Source organism: Zea mays, chromosome 5 (assembly GCF_902167145.1).
Source record: "Zea mays cultivar B73 chromosome 5, Zm-B73-REFERENCE-NAM-5.0, whole genome shotgun sequence".
Taxonomy (NCBI): Eukaryota; Viridiplantae; Streptophyta; class Magnoliopsida; order Poales; family Poaceae; genus Zea; species Zea mays.
In genome coordinates this window covers 222,095,196-222,118,499 of record NC_050100.1, presented here as the reverse complement: position 1 = coordinate 222,118,499, position 23,304 = coordinate 222,095,196, and the positions used below count along the sequence as shown (strand labels likewise).

The window sequence follows — 23,304 nt, the reverse complement described above, 5'->3', positions numbered from 1 at the left end:
GCATTTGCTATTTTTTCTTCTTTCCCCAAATCACACGCACGCAGGGTATTATTGCTGAAACAATAATCTTCATTCATATAATCTGGTCATCCAAACAGCTATGTACAGATTATAATCTTAATAGATTATAATCTAAATTATATAATCTATAAGCTGAAACAAATAAGTCATCAATCATCCTAAAAGACTAGTTTGATAGGAGAAGGTTAGCTCTCCTTTTTAGGGTAGCTTATTCCTCCCAAGTTAAATAATAAGGTGGAATAATTCTGAGACTCACTTTCGTCGTCCAACTACAATTGAGCTAATTCGGTCAATTGTGTTTTTACCAACAAATAATAGTAGATGTCCTCGCCATTCTCACCTTAAATTGGGCCCTAGCATCTTGACTGTTCTATTAGGACAGACTAAACGAGAAATTTTATTGTGTTGTTTACAAGACTGCAATGTCTTATAGAATGAGATAAAATTATGCAACATATATGAAACACCCGTCTCAATTTAATTGGACCCTCACTCTTTCAATGAAACCATGGAGCTCTATGTTGCAACCTGTCAGCACGAGAAGGTAGCCAACACTTTCAGATAGAATGGACCGAACACTAAAGCGCAAGCTTGCCTTAGGAAAGCTGAAACAAAACCGTCACCTGCAGGGCGCTTAGGATACTCTTTTTGTAATGACATGTTATGCTGCTCTGATGACAGTGACGGAGTTATGAGATTGTGGGAGGCTAGTAAATGTGTGCCAGGTACCTAGAATCTCCTCTGCAAACTACATGACTGCCATGTCATGTTCAATAAAAGTTGGGGACATCAGCTAGGCCGAGTGGATCTTTGGAAGCTGGGTGCAGGAAGCATGATGTGAGCGTTTCAGATGTTCTTGGTGCTCATGTGAAGAATAGGTAGATTGAAAAGGCTGTAAGGCTCCCCGCCTTCACACGCTAGAGAAAGGAGTGCGTCCAAATTACAAGACATGGGAGATATTAATGGAGGGTTATGTTCAGAGTAGGCAGGATGGACAAAGCTGTGGGTTGCATGAAGAAAGATCTGTCTCTGTTGAAGTGTTGCCATTGGAGATCTCCACTTGAACTGATGGAGGCTATAGGCAAACATTTCGAGGAGCAATGGTTTACTGACAATGTATATCCATACATTAAGGGAGTGTTTGATTTGAAGAATTAATTCATTTTAGATGAGGTGATACATCATGAGTCCATTCTATAAATTTGGAACTCATTCCTCATATTATTACTAATTATTATGCTATGAGTAATGAAATGGTAATGGATCAACTTATTTTATTTCACAAATCAAAAAAGGAATTGAGTGAGAAGATGATAAACCCCATCATTCCTCAAACCAAAGACGCCGGTTCTCCAGAGATTTAACTTGACGAGCTTGCCCCTGTACAAGTCATTGAATGCTGATGTTGTGCTACCGAATGTCCTTGAGATGGTTGCAAAAGATCAGATTGATATGGACTGGTTGATCATAATTGCTGGCAGGATAGATAGCAGATGCAATGGATAGTCTTTAACTGGAACAGGCGATCACCAGTCAAATGATATCTCCATTCATTGGAGTTTGCCAATTAGAGCTGCAAAGTGAAGAGCGGCAAGTTGAGACTGTAAACTATATGCAGAGAAGGCGCTTGTGGAGTCCCTGTTTGGTGTTCCTGCAGTCCTGCTAACCTGAACAGCTCATCTTCCTGGAAATCTTACAAGATCCAAGGGGATCATAAATAGGCAAAATGCAATAGCTAAGGTAGAACAATATCAGACGCATGAAGAATAGATGATAATCAACATAAAGAGCTCAGGCTAAATAAAATAAAATGATCTAACCTTAATGGCCACCAGCCCTGGCCCAGATGCAGGCTAATTCAAGTTGAACCTGTTTTATCATCGGGAGATAATATACTGGGTTATGGTCATGGAATCTTTACAAGGCAGGTGTAGAAGTAACCAGGCAAATGAATCATACTATTTTCTTGTACAGGATGTCATCCACCGGAATCAGATGAAAATGGAGGACACAATCAATAAGTACCGCAGCAACTGATAGTCAAATATGCTTTTGGGGGCGGGGAGGGAGGGAGGGAGGCAAGCAGGATGCATCTATCAATGAAATTGCCCTGAAAATGACAAGCACAACATATACAAGAACATATCTGCTTTGGCAGTAGACGTCCAAACCAAGTGAGTTTTTGAAGAACAAACAAACTTGCATCAGCATCAAAAAAATATCTCAATGTCTCAGGTTATTTTTATTGGATCCACCGTGTACGTGTACCATGGAGAGAAGTGTCCAAGAAGAAAATAAGGTGCAAAGTGTTCTGTGCGCAGTTAGAAAGAACAATACTCCATCGGTCCATCCGTCCTAGAATGTAGGTCGTTTTAGTTTTGTCCAAAGCCAAACTTCTCTATTTTTGACAAAGTTTACACAAAAATCTATCAACACGTACAATACCAAATAAATACACTATCAAGGCATTCTCATGATGGATTTAACAAAGCTAAACTAAATTTGATGTTGTAGATAGTGCATATCTATATACTTGGTCAAAGTTCATAAAGTTTGGCCTAGAACATAACTAAAACAACCAACATTTTACAAGAGGGAGGGCCGGAGGGGGTTGTGAAACTATAAATTACTCAAATTATTTCAACTTCAAACAACGCTATCTGTAATTGTCCTCACGCAAAGATACACTTACATACACAGAAACTCCAACAGTCAATTGGAGCATTAGGCACTGGGATGAAGGTTAGATTCCACAAATAGATACTACAGGGTCTTAGCAAACAAGAATGATATATGTCGTGCACAACTATCAAGTGGGAACTTTCCAAGCTGCTGTTGGCAATTTTTACTGAAATATGTTAGCCCATCTCATATGGAACAATAATAGCAAGTAGAAAGTGAGTTGCATATACAATTAATGAAACCAGGAGTTTTCAATCAAGATGCTTCCAAAACCCTATTTCTGGAAAAGTTGAAGCTTCAAAATGAAACGGGTGACGTGCTTACGCTGAGGGTAGATAATTGATTATGAATTATTAGTCTCTTGAATGAAGTATAGCATAGCTGTTTCCTCAGGAATAGTCATGTGAATGTTGGTGGCATTTTTTCTCTAAAGCATCACCAAGTTTATGCTCATAAATGCTTAGATATAAGCTAGTATTACACTATTACTCTTTTGAGACAACCATCTGCTCATATAAAAAGGCACGCATATATGATATATCAATTCTTTTGCCATAGAGATAAATAAAAATATACTACCTCCGTTCTTGAATATTTGTCGCTCGCTAGTTCATTTTTGAACTAAACAGCGACAAATAAAAAAGAACGAAGGGTGTATTAGATTATGGGTAGTACAGCAATTGTGGCAATGCAGGTATCATGCCTTAATTCTCAGATGTCATTTTTAGCTATGTTTAATCAAGTGTTAGTATCTTGCTAGAAGAAAAGAGAAACTGAGAGCAGAAGCAAAGCTGGAGGAAGGAGAAATAGCTATTTCAATACTGAGCAGCCGAAGAGCACTACATCCCAAATACACCCAAGTGAGTGAGACAGACTTAACCTACATACTTGATCTTTCAGTGAGCCTTCTTGCGCACTTGCCACCCTTTCTGTCCTAAATCAATCGATTCACAAAGCTAAAATTCAAACAGGTAGCACCCCTCAATGTGCACTAACGCCATTCTCTGCATTGAGCCCGTACAGCACACCTGCATATTTCTCTGTTGAGCCCGCAAAGAACGAATCCTTAAGCTTCCAGAACGCACAGGACGTGACCAGGCTATCGGACCCAGCCTGATGAGACTCCCCAACGCGCTCCACATCAAGTAGCTCAGCGAGCTTGTTGAGCCCGCCGTGCAAGCTGTTGCAGAACTTCATGAGGTGCTTGATGTCATACACGGTCGGGAAGTATATCTTCATGAGTTTAAAAAACCCGGCCTGTGTGTCTGGGAGGCTGTTGCAGGTGAGAATCTTCAGTAGGTACCCGAAGTCGTATCCTGCGTGGAAGGTGACCCAGTACACGGAATCGTTGAGCACGACGCCAGAGGACATGAGGAGCTCGGCGAACCGCCGCGCGTCGACGCCGCGCTCGGCGTTGCGGCGGAAGTCGATGCCGCTGCGGCGGAGCAGCTCGATGGAGTCGGACGCGAATATGTCGCGCGCGTCGTCGAACTCGCGGAAGTTGAACTGCCAGACGCAGCGGCGGCGGCCAGCGCCGAGCGCGGGCAGCTCGCCGCGCGGCCCGGAGAAGGTGAGGCCGAGCTGGATGAGGTGCAGCATGTCGACGTTGGCCTTGAGGGTGGCGTAGTTGTAGTCGGCGGGGGAGCGGAAGGCGCCTACGGGGCGGCAGACGATGCCCGGGAACTCCGTGTCCATCGCGACGAACGGGTACTCGTCGACGATGTCGCGGATCAGCGCGAACTCCTCCTCCAGGTTGTCCGCCCACACCTCCCGGATCTCCACCGACTCGTCGTCGGCCCCGTCTGGCTTCGGGATCACGGTGGCTGTGAGATCTGACATTGCCATGCCAGATTTCCGATCGAATCGAAATCTATGTGGCTCCTAGGGTTTGGTCCGATTGAGGAATTGGGCGAAGGGCTCGAGAAGGGGGGCCGAAGCCTCCGGATTTTTTAGAGGACGGATAGGAGCGGGTGGTAGGTGTGGCCTGGATAGCCAGGAAGAGGAGACGATGCTGCGACACCCCATCACACATCAACGGCTGAGATCAACATCCACACGAAATGTGCGGCTAGAAGGCAGCCTTTTCTCCCTTGACCCTTGTGCTTGCAAATTCAAATTCTGTGACCAAGTGCTGAACTGGACAAATCAGGAGGGTCCATGTCTACAACTAAAATTAGAATGATCCGCCGTTATAAACGTGGTCGGCATTGCTTCTCCTCGTGATTATAGTGCACCTGCAAAAGATACCATGATTTTTAAAATGTGCTAGTCGTGACTCCTTTTAAGGATATTTCAAGGTGTGTTAGATGAATAAAAATAGCTAATAATTTTAACGCACCTTGTCACAAGATATTTTTTAACTGAAATACAACTTATTAGGGCATATTTGGTAATGTAGTTTTAAAATACCATAGTTTATGATTGTACATGACATAATACCACAGTATTACTTTGTTACACTAAAGTTACAATATTATTTAAAACTAAGATATGTTTGGTCCATTAGAAAAACCAAAGTATACGTAGAGAGAACAAAGAAAGCCGAAGTTTTAGGTGAAGTTTCTAAAACTCCATAAATACCAAAATTTTGGATAAACCATGGTATTTAAATGTGATTTTGTCTATACAACCAAACATCTTATGATCGTTTGGCTTTCAATACTATAATATTATCAAATATCATAGTATTACTTCAAAGCTGCAAAAATAATAAGTTTTCAAATAAGGCGTTAGTGTTAGCCTATGCCTAATAGATCGTGCATATAGTCATACAAAAGTATTGTTGTATATTGTTTTGCATTATAGGTTGTACTATTTATATAGTAAAGTTTGAAATAAGAGATGGAGATGTGTAATCTGCTAGAGATAGTTTTAATAAAAAAATGAGTTGAGTTGAAAATTATGTGCTATCTTATCGCTAATAAATGCTAGTACAATGCCCGCGTGTTGCGATGACATACAAATTATTCGATAAAAATGTTAGTGCACAATGATTGCATGAAAATGGATAGCACATAAATTATCATCAACTTTAATATATCACAAAACATTTGTCAGTAATTATTACAAAACTAAACTGATACAAATTAAATTGTACTATAAAGATTAAAGGATGAGCAAGTCTATTTTCTATTTGGAACATGATCTTATTTTCTTAAAACATCAAAGCAGTCTAGGTGATTTTCCTCTTTACACAAATTAGAGATTAAGAGCAACTCCAACAAAACCCGCAAACCGTAAAGCATTTGTTGGGAAAAAAAAAGTGCAAAATGAGCCCTCCAACAGCTCTCCTTTTTATCCCCATTATCTTGACGTCCCGAATACGGAATACATAGCCTTTTCTCCCTCAAATTTCCGTGTCGTACATTTTTTCCCAATCTGCTCAGCACACGTTCATCTGGTTGTTTCCCACTATTTTTTGTTTGTCTCACACGCTGTTTCGGCATGGCTGAAGGACAGGAAGAGTGCAGGTTAGGCTGTTTCAAAAATTTAGGATTAATTTTTTAGCAGCTTGCTGCGGGTTTAGAATTTTTTAGAAAACGTTTTTTTACTGAACATCCTAATATTAAATTCTAAGGAATAATTTTTAGCAGTTTTTTTGGAGTTTCTCTAATACACCCAAGGAGAGAGTGTGCGATTTTTTTCCAACCGCTGATAGTATTTCGACATTTAGGAATAGGATTCATCGCTAGATGTTGGGTGCTCCTTGCGTTTGCAAGTTCCTGATTGTCTCACCAGCGTTTCCAATAAGGACACCAACCTGCACGGGTCCCCACATTTAGGATAGATTGAACATGATGCGATAAGGAATTGTAGCTTCTACAGTAAATGCCCTTATCCATGTCTTTTGTTCTCTATATTATCCGTGCAAGACCTCCGTAATAGACTTGATAGTGTAAGTAGAATAATGGGATTAACATACCTTGTTGTTGGGCACTTCGATCTTACGAGAAATCTTCTGTGAGTTGCTGCACCACCTTCTTGCTGTGCAGCTTTATCTGTTACTTGAAGCGGACCACCTTCATGCACTGGACAAAAATAGCAAGAAATGGTGCAGATCAGAAATCAGATATATTATGTTCTTCACTCCAATTTTGAATGAGAAGATCAAACATGTTTCTTACAGATAATGCAGCCTCTCAAATCCACCACCAGAACCTAGACCTGACAATCCAAGACACTGGAGCATCTTATGGGTTGACTGGCCACCAGATGGAAGAACCTGCAAAAAAGTGTTGACTTATCCCCCCTCTTCAGATTCACTTAAAGCCTTGTTCGGTTATTGATATTACATGTGTATTGGAGTGTATTGGGTGAGATTGATATGGATTTTGACTTGTTATGGATTTAAACCGGCTCAATCCCACTCAATCCATGTGTATTATCGCCAAAACGAACAAGCCCTAAGTATCTTATAACCTCATGGACGACATGTATACCTTGGGGATACCTATTATAGTACTTCTCGTTTTGATCGTTGAGCCTGTTTAAAAGCAGGCTCTATATATACATTGTATCTGCAGTGCAAGGCCCTCCTATTGGTGGGAGCCCTCCAGTCAAAAGAACATATTTCGGGCCTTTCTGGAGCAACACTCAAATATGTAACGACACAAAATCCACCATGACTCTGCAATTACAAACATGTAGATGATGGCATAAGCAGAGTGCTCCCAAAAAATACATTAATTTATGAGTGAAGGACAATAACTAAAAACTGCAACCCCTGCTCACGATCGAGGAAAACAAACAAATAACTTCAAAAATGTTGATATTAATGAGAGTTTCAGATGACAGGGGGCATATAAGTGGTTCAGACTTAATAATCTGTCATGTTAGATTGCTCATTTTTCTTAACCAAAATAAGTTAGCCCTGAAATACAGTTCAAACAAAAGATAGCCAAACACTCTTCTCTGGAGATTTAAGTGGGTTGTGAAGTCCATGCTCTGGGCAGTTAGCTAGGCAAACTCTCCACAAATGGCTAGGCTATACATAAAAAAGAGAAAAAATTATCACATATTGTATGAGAACATACTTGACACAAGATCATGACAAACAACATCTCTAACATAAAATAACAATATGAAAGTAGCAAACAAGTTTAGATACAAGTCCTCAATGGACACTTGTCTATCTATAAGCAGTTTCATAGTGGTATGATGAAGTTGCATACTGTTACCAAAATAAAAAAACATGTGGAAAATCAAGTTGCATATAAAAATTTTACCACTGTTTTTTTTTTGTTCAAGTTGAGGAAAGTTGAAAAGATTAAATGTAGTTAGATCATGTTTCCAAGTTTTTCAAGAACATAAAATGGGAAATATAAGAGAATTTTCCCGAAACATGCCTTTATTTTTGTTCCCTGAATCTCACCAAGTTTGATGAATTTGTCATCGTTCGGGGGATCAACTATCCAGTTATAGTTAGCAGATGATGTCCAGCTGCTCTGCACTGAACCACTGTGGTTTAAACAAAGACAATGATGAATTTGTCACCATTCAGGTGATCGACTATCCCGTTCTAGTTAGCAGATGTTGTCCAGCTGCCCTGCACTGAACCATTGTGGTTTAGACAGAGACAAACTCAAGGCTAGATCTGCATTGTTGTGCATCTAAATGTAGAGGTAAAACAACATGTCTTCTTCGGTTGGAAGGTGTGAACACTCTCATGTAGACTGGGCGTCATAGAAAATGTGGCACCACTCACTTGATAGAGGACCAACAACCAGTGAGGTTCTATAGACTGGCCGACTGAGTAGGTTGACTTATGCTCCATCCACAAATCAATACATGCAAATTGCTCCATCCACAGTGTAGAAATTATAGTGCATCTTTCTCTTGTGCTTAACTCTATTCTTGAATATTTGGTGAGACAAATAAAAAAGAACGGAGAGATTATTATGCAAGATAAATGACACACTTGCTTGCCTGGGCCAGCAAAACGGGACGCGAGACAAATGATGCTCTATATAAGGAACAAACCTGCTAGATGTGTTTTCAGGCTGTCCAATAAGGGGCGGAGCAAGTGGCGAGCTTTGCTACTCATCGGGGACCGGGACCTTGTAGGCGTCGGCGGTGATCTCGGTCAGGCATAACCCGGGGAACAGCTGACTGCACGGAACAATAGCCAGAGCAAGATTAGCTGGATCGATCGGCAGTGTTGTGTTCTTCCGAACAAGAATTGATTGTTTATTCGATTGCTATTTTTTTTGAAGTAATTCGATTGCTATTTTTTCTCATGCAATATGAAGTGGTTATAGTTATAAGTGGAGCATGAGGGGCAGTTTGGGGAACTGACCTTACATCGAGGCATCGAGCATTCGAGCTGTCGCTGCACGATGCAAGTTGCAAGGACGCTTTCAGGGATGCCGTCGCGCCAACGCGTACACGAGCTTTTTAGAACCGTGATATCACCAACACTGGGTTTCTGAAAATTGATATCCCGAACAGCGCAATTAGAATTTTAGTATTATAATCCGTTGAACTTCGGAATTTCGGTATCTGAGTAAGATTTAGCCGGCGCTCAACTTGTTGTTACGGCAGTCCGTTTCTTTGAACGGATCCACGGCCGACTGTCTACGCCGTCTTCCCCGGCGCTCGACTGCTCTCTCTGCCCGGCGCTCGTCGAGCTCGTCTGGGCTCCCCGACGGTCTTCCCCGGCACTCTCCCTCCCGAGCGCTCTCCACGCCCGTGCAGGAGCTCTCGTCTGCGCCCGTGCAGGAGCTCGTCTCCACGCTCGTCTGCGCTCGTCTGCCCGGCGCTCTCCCTCCAGGCGCTCCAAGGTATCCTCGCGAGTGCCCCTTTCTCTTCCCTGGTGGTCGGTCGTGTAGCCGTAAATCTTGAGCAGCTCGTCGTAGGTTCCTTCCCCACGGCCATGGAGAAATCTCCAAGATCCATTCCTATCGGATCTGGACCTGCTAGGGCTGACACACGCAAAGATGTCGCAGAAGCTGCAGATGGGAGTAGGCGCACAGGCATCGTCGACACGAGCAACATTGATTATGACACTAGTAGATTACGTCCGCGCCATCGATTATGTAGGACACATGATCCGGTACGTTTTACTGTAAATAACATAATGTGTTATTATAGTAACAGTCAATACTATAATGTGATATTGAATCTCATTATTCATTTGGTTGTAGGCGCAGAGATATAATCGAGTTTGGGATGGTCTTTTAGATGCCATTAGACAGATGCAATTATCTGCCGATGAGTTGAGGAAGTTGAGCCGCCACAATCATGTGCCTGAGTATTTGGATATGTTGCACAAGAATTGCTTGGTTAATGCCATGAGTGATGTTACTGAAATTGCAAAAGGTCTAGACACTATGAGCAGGGATTTGGAGGAAGTTCTTATTGGTCCGCAACCTCTACTTGAGGATTATGAAGCCCTTGGAATGTACGATGATTTCAAAATTGATGTTCATTGTGATTGTACTGATCAGTGTGGTTCGGATGAGGACAACTCTTCTTTTGACTCCGATGAGATCCCTGATCGCCGTATGAAGGGCCCCGTATGAAGTGAGCCTATCTGAGCTATTTGTCTGTGATAGAGTTGCCTCCTGGACAATAGCCATGTATTAATTTGATGTAGTATTCTATTGGCAATGTATTTTGTGAGACTTGTAGTTCATGATGTATTTTTAGTTCAACTTGGTTTCGGCCATGATTGTTTTGGCCATAGTGTATCTTCAACTTGTAGTTCATGATGTATCTTCAACTATGTGTGCCCAGTTTAATGAATTCAGCTTATTCCAGCTTGTACATGTATCTAAACATTATTTCAGAATATGGTTTCCAGCTTACATCAGAAGATGGTTTCTAGCTTGACTGAACTGAACTGGGAGCACAGATGAGGCGAGATTCATCTGACTGAACTGGGAATCAAGCCTGACGATATGGCCAGGCAAAAGCAGTTAGAGCGAGCACAAGATCTGTTCAGACTGATCTTCATTTTCTCTATAAAATTTGGCAGTTAACCAGTAGCTTGTTTTCAGAAATCTGGCAGTTAACTGCTAGAAAATCTGTAGCTTGCACTGTCTGTGAAACGATCTAGCATGATGCACAAGATCTGTAGCTTGCACTGTCTGTGAACCGAAATGGTTCCAGCTTATATACTACCTTCAAGACATGTGAAACGATCTAGCATGATGCGACTGTACACAGATATAATCTATATCTACTTGTGAACTTTGCCTTTTGGAAATTAAGTAGCTTCACTGTGGAGATGGAGTTGATTTAGCTTAAATTAGAACAATCTATTTGACTGAAATTAGAACAACTTGTGATGACTGAAATTAGAACAACTTGTGATGTGCACCTCAACTAACTGAAGTTGATTTAGCTTAAATTAGAACAACTTGTGATGGCTGAAATTAGAACAGCTTAAGTAGCTTAACTGAAATTGATGGACTGGCAATGTATTTGACTGAACTGAACCGACAGCTTACAGTCATGGCCTTTTCAAAACCGACAGCTTAACTGAACCGACAGCTTAATGTATTTGACTTCAAGTGGACGGTTCAAAACTGATTTTATTTTATCATGCCCTTTTTTATAAAAAATCACAGTTCCTAACAAGAGCTGCTAACACATTTTGATCTGTTTTCAGTTAAGTTTTCAGGTTCATTTCTAGTTAAGCTCTGTATTTACTGTTAAGTTTTCAGGTGATCTGCTAACACAATTCGACAGCTTAATGTATTTGACTGATCTGCATTTCCAGTTTATAAAAAATCATAGTTCCTAACTGAACCGACAGCTTAATGTATTTGACTGATCTGCTAACACAATTCGACAGCAATGTATTTGACTGAACTGAACCGAAAGCTCTGCATTTTCAGTTAAGTTTTCAGGTGTTTCCAGTTAAGTTTTCAGGTTCATTTCAGATCTGTTTTCAGTTCTGTTTTCAGGTGTTTTCAGTTTTGGCAACACAGCCTTTTCAGCTCTGCATTGTCTCCCTGGCTCGGCCATCCTTACACTATATTGGTCTGAACTGGAGAAAATTATCAGGTGTTCAGTTCAGACCTGGAGAAAATTACATTCTGAAACAGACTCATGTGTACAAGCTTTATTGGTCTGAACTGAAATTTATCAGAAAGTGTTCACAAGCTTTTTGGACAGAAATGAGCTGACAACACTATATTGGCCATCCAAACAGAAATGAGCTGACAACACAAGCTTTTTGGACACAAAATGTTCACAAACAGAAATGAGCTTTTTGGACAGAAATGGCAGTTAAACAGAGACTTAACTGAGCTGACAACACAAGCTCTGCATTTTCATACTTAAGGTACAAACAGAAATTGTTCACTGCCACAAACAGAGATTGTTCACACAACATAAGCTTTGTTCACAGAATACATACTTAAGGTACTGCCACAAACAGAAATTGTTCATACAACTTAAGCTTTGTTCATAGAATTCAAACTTAAGCTACTGCCAGAAACAGAAATTAAGCTGCTACTCAGAAGCCGATCTTCTTCTTCGGAGTAAGCTTCTTTTTGACAGCTGTCCGAAGTCTCCTTGGTGGTGACCATTCGCTTGTTGACAGCTGAACAGTAGAGGCCTCTTCTATTATTGGCAGCGAGGAAGAAGGGATGTTGTTTACAGGTTGCTGAACAGTAGAAGCCTCTTCTATTGTTGGCAGTTGAACAGTAGAAGCCTCCATGCCAACAAGCTGTTGATTACTATCAGCTTCCGGCTGTGTTGGAAACCATTTCTTTGTTGTGTTTTTCCTCGGCCTCCGTTTCCTGTGATGATATAAGTTAGATAAACAATAATAATGTTACGAACAAAGTTGATGTTTACGTATTACCTTTTCTTTGTACCGTTAAGGGGACACTTGTAGCTGCTCTTCCTATGCCCTAACTCCCCACAATTTGGACACCTAAATTTTCCTCTAATTACTTTCTTTGTTTTCTCGGTGTCATTTGAAGGCTTATTCTTGCTGCTACCACCCTCGAGACAAGACTTGATCCTATTTTTCCTTTGACGTCCGACACCTCTTTTACCGAGGGGTGCATCAACCTCTTTTGCAAAGTCCACCATAGGCCAAAACAACTTGTTCTCAATTGGCTCCACCAATCTTGAGTATGCTTTCTGTCGGGGACCATAATTAGGGGTACCCTCAAGACGCCTAATTCTCAGCTGGTAACCCCCATCAGCGTAAAGCTGCAAAGGCCTGATGGGTACGATTAAGTCAGGGATCAGTCCACACGAGTGACTCGATCACGCTTCACCCGAGCCTAGCCTCGGCCAAGGACAGCCGACCTCGAGAGACTTCCGTCTCGCCCGAGGCCCCCTTTTTACGGCGGACACATCACCGGCTCGCCCGAGGCCTTGGCTTCGCTCAGAAGCAACCCTGACTAAATCGCCACACCGACTGACCAAGTTGCAGGAGCATTTAACGCAAAGGTGGCCTGACACCTTTATCCTGACACGCGCCCCCCCCGGCAGAGCCGAAGTGACCGCCGTCACTCCACCGCTCCACTGACCAGTCTGACAGAAGGACAGCGCCGCCTGCGCCACTCCGACTGCGGTGCCACTCGACAGAGTGAGTCTGACAGGCAGTCAGGCCTTGCCAAAGGCGCCACGGCGAACTCCGCTCCGCCCGACCCCAGGGCTCGGACTCGGGCTAAGACCCGGAAGACGGCGAACTCCGCTCCGCCCGACCCCAGGGCTCGGACTCGGGCTAAGACCCGGAAGACGGCGAACTCCGCTCCGCCCGACCCCAGGGCTCGGACTCGGGCTAAGACCCGGAAGACGACGAAACTCCGCCTCGCCCGACCCCAGGGCTCGGACTCCGCCCTGGCCTCGGCCGAACGACCTCCGCCTCACTACAGGAAACGCCTAAATTTTCGTGGGCCAAAAACCCACGAAAATAAGCCTAAACCGACGAAAATAGAATATTTTCGTCGGCAGGCCGACGAAAATAGCCGCCGAAAATAAATTCGACGAAATTAGGCAACTATTTTCGTCGGTCCCGACGAAAAATAGCTATTTTCGTCGGCTTTCCCAGAGCCGACGAAAATAGTGAGTGGACCAACTATTTTCGTCGGCCCGATGGTGGCCGACGAAAATAAGTTCCCAGGTTATTTTCGTCGGCCAACACTGAGGCCGACGAAAATAGCCTGGGAACTTATTTTCGTCAGCCACCACCGAGGCCGACGAAAATTGATGTTTCCCCCCCAAAAACAGATTTTTCTGCACCTATTAATAATTCACAGCAAAATAAACATTATCACAATTAACATATACACATTCACAAGCAAAATACATAATTAACAAAACACATTCACATAATTCACAAAACACATTCCATAGTCCATTCAAATAAGTCCAGTCCAGAGTCCATAAATAGTCCATAAGTCCATAAACAGTCCATAGTACACACTCACTACTCACTCCTCACTCCGGCGGGCTGTGGGAGTTTTGGCCACTGCCTCCTCCGCCACCAGGAAGGTGGCCACTCCCTCCAGCACCATGGACGAGGAAGTCTTGGACGTTGACACCACCCTCCGATCCATGAGCATGTGACGCTGAACCCTGCAATTCATCAATCATTCAAATAAGGCTGTATACATATACATTGTTGTGTTTGGTCAATATTTGCGTAAAACTAAACATGGAACATCACCTGTGATCCATGGTGAGGAGGAGGTTGTGCATGCATCCACGGGTACTGTTGTGGTGGCCACCCCAGAGGTGGTGGCACCCACCCCGTCGGTGGCGGTGCCATCCACGCTTGATATGGCTGAGAGCCCGCCGGTGGCTGGGAGACCGGTGGCACCCATCCCGGGACTGGCTGCGATCCTTGGGGTGGTGGAGGCGTCCAAGTGCCTGGAGGTGCCTGCGTCCACCCAACACCGGTCCACTGTGGCTGCGACGCTGGAGCTTGTCCTGGCCACTGTCCCCATCCTTGTGCCTGCGAGCCATTTTTGATAATAAAGAAAAAGTTGCTATGGAATTGAAGTGTTCAGAAAGTGTTACCTGGGGAGGGCGAAAAGCGGGCAAGTTCATATCAGGGCCGAGTCGAGTAGTCATTTCCTGCAAATGGATGCAACGTTAGAATCACAACATTATACTTTGAATTCAATGACGACACGTGATGAGATAGACGAATTACCTGAAAATAAGAAGCCATATATTGCGTCAGCTGTCCAACCTGCTCCTGCGCTGCTCGAGCCTGCTCCTGTGCTGCTCGAGCCTGCTCCTGTGCTGCCCGAGTCTCCTCCTCCAGCTGAGCCTCTCGAGCAGACCTGGAGGAGCGAGAACTCCCTCCCGAAGACGATGCCTTCCCTTGACCTATTGTCCTGTTATATTCCACAACGCCGGTGCCAAAGGCAAACCTGCATGATACACATAGTTGAGCCATTAAGTGGACACATTCTTGTTAATGAAATCGTCGAATCAAACACAAACACCTCACCTGCCATGCTTTCTACCCCCACCACTATGGTACAACGCCGAGGCATCTAAGTCTGAATGCATCCAGTCGAAATCAGGCCCATGGCGTTGAGTCATTTCCTCCCCATATGCATTCTGCAAAGAAAGTTAAAGTTGGAGTTAGACACAAAACATGCAATTTAATTCGTAAATACAAACTTGTTTACCATTTTCTCCCTTGCCGCCTCGCTGCATAGCTCATCAGGGTTCGTCGGATCAGGGCCACGGTGACCACGGACGTAAACCTCCATAAAACTTGGAGCAACTCCACTTTCAGCTTCCTGCATGAAAAAGAAGAGTTAAACCATATAATTTTCATAGATGTAACATACAAGTTTGATTTATATACTGACCATGCGGCGTGCGGTACCAAGGTGTCCATCGGCGCCGTACCTATGCCCCGGTCCTTCAGTGCCACGGTTGACACGGTGCTTGTTGGACTCTGCAATCCACTCAGGCGACGCCCATCTCTTAGCCAACCACCTCCATGCTTCCATGTCCTTGGACAGCCAATCCACAACGCTCTCCAGGTACTGCTCCTCTGTGAGGTAGATCTCATTGGCCCCTAATGCTTTGCTCATTTTCTGACCCTTTATCTTCTTGTAGTAGTAGTTGACGGCCGCGATGCGAGCATTGTACATGGCATCCTTGATTATCTTATCAGCGCACTTCCGAAAGTGCCTCTTCACACGTGTCCACTGAGCCTGATCCTCCTCGATGTCATCTGGCAATTGGAACCTCCCCTACATATCAATGGAGAAGTTAAGTTAAAGTAAGATTAGGTGAAGCAATAATTCAATGAATTGCTTATATACGAAAGTAAACTCACCCAGAACTCGTCCCACACAGCCACCTGACAAGTCCTTCGTTTTTTTTCCGAACTTCCCCCTCCGCTACTGCTTTCCCCTGACCCCCCTGGCTCGACATAGTCCTTTAGACCCCAGTCAGCCCACTGCATAGCCGCGAACCTCTCGCCATTGAGCTCCACCATGCCAGGGTAGTAGAAGCGACAGAGGCTACCCAACACCGCGTTCACCTTAGGACGTCTGCCTGTACCGTCCCAAGTCAAGTCTTCCCATGACCTACAAAAATTAATAAAACAAGTAAACTAGTGCAATCACGTTCACATTAAAAAATTAACAAAACAGAAATAAGCCCCACCATTCTCCATGCGGCCGGATGAGCCTCCTCTCGGCAGGTCTCGGACCAAGCGCATTGCTCTTCTTATACCTAAGTATACAAGTAAATTCAATATGATGAAATGATTAGAAACTAATATCAATTAAAGTAATATGCATAATAATACCTGAAGGACGTAGAACCATCTGACGCGTCGCCCGCGCTGCCTGCCCCCATTGGGTCAACCTCCTCATCCTGCTCACCCTCGTCATCCTGCTCACCCTCCTCACCCTGCACATGAGCATCCTGCTGAGGAGTCTCCTGCTCACCCTCCTCACCCTGCACTTCGTCTAGACAGTCGAGAAGTTGTTGCTGCCTCTGTCGGCTCTGTGAGGTGCCCTGAAAAAGCCCACTGCCCGAGCTGTCCTCGCTGGCCGCGCTGCCCCCACTCCTCCTCGATCTCCTATGCTTGAACATGTTCAACTGTAGATAAATTAATGTCAAACCACAGTATATGAAACAAATAATATGAAAATTAATAATGTGGAAATTGGAATACATAGCTAAAAGAAACATACTAATCAAAAGTCATCCGCATCCGATGATGCTTCTTCGGCTCGTTGTTTATTCATACGCTCTTGATTTCGTTGGATCCTTACTGATCTTCTAACGACGACAGGTCGTTTGCGCTTTGACCTAGGTTCTTCAATTAAGTCGCTTGAATTGCAACAGAGATTTTCAAGTCCTTCTCCATTGGTCACATGGAATCGGTGAGCTATGTCTTGATTCGACGCCGCTTCTGGTTGAAAAACAGCATCATCGTTGTCCCTGATTATACTCACGTAGTCAGCACTCTCTGGAGCGACGACTTGTGGGTTGACTTTGATTGCAACCCACCAAGCCCTAAGGCTTGGGTGAGGATATGGCAGGTAGTACACCTGTTTTGCCTGATTTGCAAGGACAACATCGCTCATACTGCTCGGAATCCTAGAGCTATGCTTCACCTCGACATTACCATACTTGTCGACACGAGTCCCACTATGAGCATCAAACCAGTCGCACTCGAAAAACACGACTTTAAGTTCTTTGGGGCCATCGAAAATCAACTCTACAATGTTTTGAAGAACACCGTAATAGTCCACTACTTTGTCATCGTCAACATATGAACTTGCCAACACACCACTATTGGTGGTGGCTGCCAATGGTCGACTCTTCTCCAATTTCGCGGTTCGGAAGCGATATCCATTTACATCATAGCGAGTATAGTTTCGGACGGACACAGAGGTATGTGCCATTTGCTGCAAGTCCGGGTGCACAGAGTTTTTGGAAACCTATACAAGTAATTAGTATATGCATTATATCTTCCAAGTCCAAAATTCAAAGATTAAGTATGGACAATGAGAGAACGACAATTACTAACATAATTACGAAACCACTGCACGAAGTTTGGTCCACCTTTCAACCCATCACGTCGAAGATTTTCTAATTGGATGGCCGTAGGTTTACTAGTAGATTTCCAACATTCTTCATCAAACATGCTGGACATATTACAAACATGGAGATTACACACTATAGAAATTATGAGATGAGAAAATGGACGTAATTATGAGGAAAACTTACTCGAACGCCTCCTGTGTGCTGTCAATATTGCTATACATATATAGCATTAGCGTGTTCAAATCTGATGCTTCAATGTGACGTACACTCCCTTTTCCAACTGATTTACCCGGATTCGCAAAAATTTGAAGGGTGCTTTGGGGTGATTCATTATCGACATGAAGTCGCACTGAAGGCGCAAACACATTGTTGGCTCGAGCGAAATACCTGGTTGAGAATTGAGATATCTCCTTAAGGGCAAAAGCCTCCGCAATACACCCTTCGACTCTAGCCTTGTTCCGAACAGACGCCCTGAGCTTTTTCAACGCCCTTTCTATAGGATACATCCACCTGAATTGCACTGGTCCGCCTACCAAAGCTTCCCAAGGCAAATGCACAATTAGATGTTGCATCACATTGAAGAATCCTGGCGGGAAAACCTTTTCAAATTTACAAATAAGAATTGGAATTTCTTTCTCAAATTTCTGCATCAACCTCTTCGATACCGTCTTTGCGCATACTTCCCTATAGAAGTAACTCAACTCTGCAAATATGCTCCAAAGCTCATCCTTAAAATAGCCTCGAAACATCACGGGCATCAGCCTCTCCATAATAATATGGTAGTCATGGCTTTTCAAACCGATCAATTTACCGGTCTTCAGATTGACTGCCCGTTTCAGATTTGCCGCATACCGATCTGGAAATTTCAGATTCTTCAACCACTTAAATATTTCTTTCCTTTCATCCGGCTTGAGGCAGTAATCAGCTCGCGGCCTACTTTCATGCCCTTTATCGCTTACTTTCAACTCGAGCATCGGCCTCTTACAAATTTCAGCCATGTCTTTTCTTGCCTTCATATTATCTTTCGTTTTATCAGTCACATCGAAACATGTGCTTATGATGCTTTCAGCAACGTTACGCTCTTGGTGCATCAAGTCTATGTTGTGCGGCATGATCAAGGCTTTTGCATACGGAAGCTCCCATATTGATGAAATATGGGTCCAGTTATGGTCCTCCCCGTAGCCTTGGAACCTATCATTTTCTCCTTGCTTCAGACAAGCATGCCATGCCATTATCTGCGGTGCAGTTTGCCTCTTTGGTGGCCCATTTCTGATTTTGGCTCCACCTCTGAATGCAGTAAGCGAATTCCTAAAATCATGCTTGAATGGAGTCCAACGTCGATGAGCATCAAAGAATGACACTTTCCCACCATGCTTCAATCTGAATGCATCCGTATCATTCATACATATGGGACAGCACAACCGACCATGGACGCACCATCCAGACCAATCTCCATACGCCAGCAGATCATGCACTGACCACAAATAAGCAGCGCGCATGGTAAACTCCTTTTCAGTATGGCTGTCATAAGCCTTCACACCTCTCCACAACTGTTTCAGCTCTTCGATTAAAGGGCGAACAAACATATTCAGCTTTGGCCCTGGATGCTCGGGGCCTGGGATGACTAGTGCAAGGAACATGAACTCTTCTTTATTGACCAACTCAGGAGGAAGATTATATGGCACAATGAAGACAGGCCAACACGAGTAAGGGCTTGCACTGGTATTGAAAGGTGTGAATCCGTCCGTCGATAGACCAAGCCGTACACTCCTAGGGTCGTTTGCAAATTCGGGATCAAACTCGTCAAATGCCTTCCACGCATCACCGTCCGACGGATGGACCATTATGTCTGGATCAGTGACGAGACGTACACCATTCTTTGGCCACGTCATATGCAGAGCTATTTCCTTGTTGAGGAACAGCCTTGAAAGCCGAGGAATGATAGGCAACCGACGAAGTTGCTTAGCTGCGACCTTCGTAACTACCAATTCACCCTCATCATTTGTCACCTCGACATATCTAGAAGCTTCACAATGCTTACAACGGTCAAGCTTGTCATCATCCTCAAAGAATAGCATGCAACTGTTGGGACACACGTCGATCTTCTCATATGTCATCCCAAGACCAGCCAACATCTTCTTTGCGAAGTACATATTCTTTGGCAACTTATGATTCTCCGGGAGAACCTCGCCCATAAGTTGGACGATGTCGTTGTAAGCACTGTTTGAAATGTTGTGCTTCGACTTTATCGCCATTAGTCTTGTGAGAGTCCCAAGAACTGACATCTGAGTGTGCTCGTGCAGTCTCTCTTCTCCCGCGGCGAGTAGCCGGAAGAATTCTTGAGCATCGCGTGGAAGCTGCCCCGGCTCCTCAGCGTTCATTTCAACCTCCCTACCAAGATCATGCAACATATCGTCCATCCTATCATGATCGTCATCAAGCTCCACCTCCGCGTCAACGTGTCTAATAGACTCTCCATGCCGGTACCATACAAGGTAGTTCGGCATAAACCCACTTTTGCAAAGGTGTTTCTCCATTTCTTCCTTCTTTTGAGGCCACTTGTTCTCGCAGCGATTGCAAGGACACTTCACTAGACGACCAGTTGCATCTTTGAAAGCGTGCTCAAGAAAAGCCTTTGTTACACTCATCCATTCATTTGAATGTGCCCCATCCTTTCTCCACCCGTCATACATCACCCTTCGATCACCGTCCATTTTAAAGGCTAAACAAAAGTCAAAGAACATCAACGATCGTCCGTGGCTTAATTAGGTGAACTCCCTATTAGGTAAAGGCCCTAAACCCACCCAAGAGTGTAGGCTGATGCTTGTGATTTATGACGTGTAGCCTACGATTGTCGCTAAATTTCGGCAGCATAACCCCGCTGCTCTCCAAGCACACGCCTGAACATGGTGTGTTGGAGAACAACTGAGTTACACAACCGAAATTCCGCGTAAATCGTAAGACACATATCACAAATCACAAGCATCGGCCTACACTCTCAGGCTGTCCAAAATACGTGGACAATTCCGGAGCGGCAAACCTCACAAGCCAATGTGACGTTCGCCGTTCCCGAACGGGTGACGCATACGGTTCGCTACGGTTAACGATTAAAACTAAACTCTAAACATTAAAACATAACTCGGAGACAAAATATGAATTTGAATTAAAGCAATAAACAGTTAAACTAATCACAACACGACAAGATGACTAATATAAATTAATGACCTCGGAGCCTCGGCAATTATACTTGCCTGATGGCGCAAATGCGGGCGAGTCGAGGCGGACGACGACGCAGCTGGGAGACCTTCGCGACGGAGCGGGCGGGCGTGTGGGCGGCGGCACGGCGCAGGGAGGCCGTCGCGATGCGGTGCAGCGCGCCTCGGGCGGGACGACGGCGCGGCGAGGGACGGGCGGGGTGCCTCGGACGACGGGCGTGCGGGCAGCGGCGTGGGGCTCGGCGGGGCGGGCGTGGGGCTCGGCAGGCATGCACGGGCGAGGGGCGCAGCGTGTAGGGGTAGGGGCACGGCGTGCAGGGGCGGGCGTGGGCCTCGGCGGCGTGCAGGGGCGCGGTGAGCGTGGGCTCGGTGGCGCGGGCTCCCTTAGCGCGCGGGGCGGCGGCGTGGCACCGACGGCGCGGGGACCGGCGGCGCGGGCACCGGCGGGCGGGCGCGGGCACCGGCGGGCGAGGTGGCACCGGCGGCGCGGGCACCGGCGGGCTCCCTTAGCGCGCGGGGCGGCGGCGTGGCGCGTCGGCGCGGGCACCGGCGGGCGGCGGGCGGTGGCGCGGCGAGGGGAGGGCGAGCGTGGGGCGGCGGCGTTGGGTGAAACGAGTGACGCGCGATTGAAACGAGCGGGGCCGAGGACGACGATGTTGGGCCTCTATTTTCGTCGGCCTCACTAGGCCGACGAAAATAGAGTACGGTTAATGATGTATTTTCGTCGGTTTGGCCATGGCCCACGAAAATAAGCGTTATTTTCGTCGGCCTAGTGACCGACGAAAATACGTTTTTGTATTTTCGTCGGCCTGCCGACGAACATATCGATGGGCCCACGAAAATACGCATTATTTTCGTCGGCCTAGGGACCGACGAAAATAACGTCAGTATTTTCGTGGGCCGGCCGACGAAAATATCTCGGCCCACGAAAATTTAGGCGTTTCCTGTAGTGCCTCGCCCGACCCCATGGCTCGGACTCGGCCTCGGCAACAGAGGACAGACTCAACCTCGGCTTCGGAGGAGCCCCCACGTCACCCTGCCTAGGGCACAGGCCCGCCACGTCAACAGGAAGCGCCATCATCGTCCTACCCCGAATCGACTCGGGTTACGGAGAACAAGACCGGCGTCCCATCCGGCCAGCTCCGCCGGATGGGCAATGATGGCACTCCACAAGCTCTGTGACGACGGCGGCCCCCAGCTCTCTTACGGAAGCAGGGCGACGTCAGCAAGGACTCGACCGCCCTAACAGCTGTCCCTCCGCCAGGCTCCGTCGCACCTCCGACAGCCACGACATCACGCCAGCAAGGTGCCAAGACCTCTCCGGCTGCCACATTGGCATGTACCTAGGGTGCTAGCTCTCTCTCCGCTAGACACGTAGCACTCTGCTACACCCCCCATTGTACACCTAGATCCTCTCCTTACGACTATAAAAGGGAGGACCAGGGCCTTCTTAGAGAAGGTTGGCCGCGCGGGACCGAGGACGGGACAGGCGCTCTCTTGGGGCCGCTCGCTTCCCTCACCCGCGTGGACGCTTGTAACCCCCCTACTGCAAGCGCACCCGACCTGGGCGCGGGACGAACACGAAGGCCGCGGGACTTCCACCTCTCTCACGCTCGGCTCCGGCCACCTCGCCTCTCCCCCCTTCGCGCTCGCCCACGCGCTCGACCCATCTGGGCTGGGGCACGCAGCACACTCACTCGTCGGCTTAGGGACCCCCCTGTCTCGAAACGCCGACAGTTGGCGCGCCAGGTAGGGGCCTGCTGCGTGCTGACGAACAGCTCCCCGTCAAGCTCCAGATGGGCAGTCTCCAGCAACCTCTCCGGCCCGGGGCGGTGCTTCGTTTCGGGACTCTTGAGTTCATGTCCTGCGACGGCAGCTACGACATGATACTTCTTCCACCGCCGCGCGACAACGACAATGGCGGCCGACAACCCGCCCGCCGGCGGCAGAATCGACGACATCTTCCCCGCGTGGTGGAAGAGCAACATTCGAGCTCGCTCCGTTCTCTCCCCCGCCAACGGAGGAGGAGGCGGGGCCATCAAGGCCAAGCGGGAGGCCGCGCTTCATTGGTCGTCGAGCGAATCGACGCCCCCGACGCCCCGACGGAAGGCACGCCGGACGTCGACCTCGCGTTCAAGACGGAGGCAGGCGCCGTCCCCCCGCGACACGCTGACCCCGAGCAAGAAGACGACGCCGGCGCGCTCACGGAAAGCATGCAGGACGTCGCCCTTGTACCTGAGATGACGGTGCAACCAGTCCCCGATGTGACTACGTCGCTCCTCGTCGACCAAAAGGTACCGACTAACTCCCATCTTACGTCATTTCGACTCGGCCTCAACCCGCCAAACGACCTCGCTTTGGCGGGCGCTCTCATTGAGGCGAGTGC

General features: G+C 46.2%; 1 protein-coding gene and 1 pseudogene across 1 annotated transcript; one reads left to right on the top strand and one right to left on the bottom strand.

Moving 5' to 3' along the window:
• The first annotated feature begins 244 nt into the window (after window positions 1-244).
• Window positions 245-1,631, top strand: LOC103627857 (pentatricopeptide repeat-containing protein At5g27460-like; annotated as a pseudogene).
• A 1,722-nt stretch (window positions 1,632-3,353) lies between these two features.
• On the bottom strand, window positions 3,354-4,752 carry LOC100282279 (CCR4-NOT transcription complex subunit 7). The gene has a single exon (NM_001412101.1). The coding sequence runs from the start codon at window positions 4,546-4,548 to the stop codon at window positions 3,685-3,687; it is 864 nt and encodes a 287-aa protein (NP_001399030.1). The 5' UTR covers window positions 4,549-4,752; the 3' UTR covers window positions 3,354-3,684.
• Window positions 4,753-23,304: the final 18,552 nt, after the last annotated feature.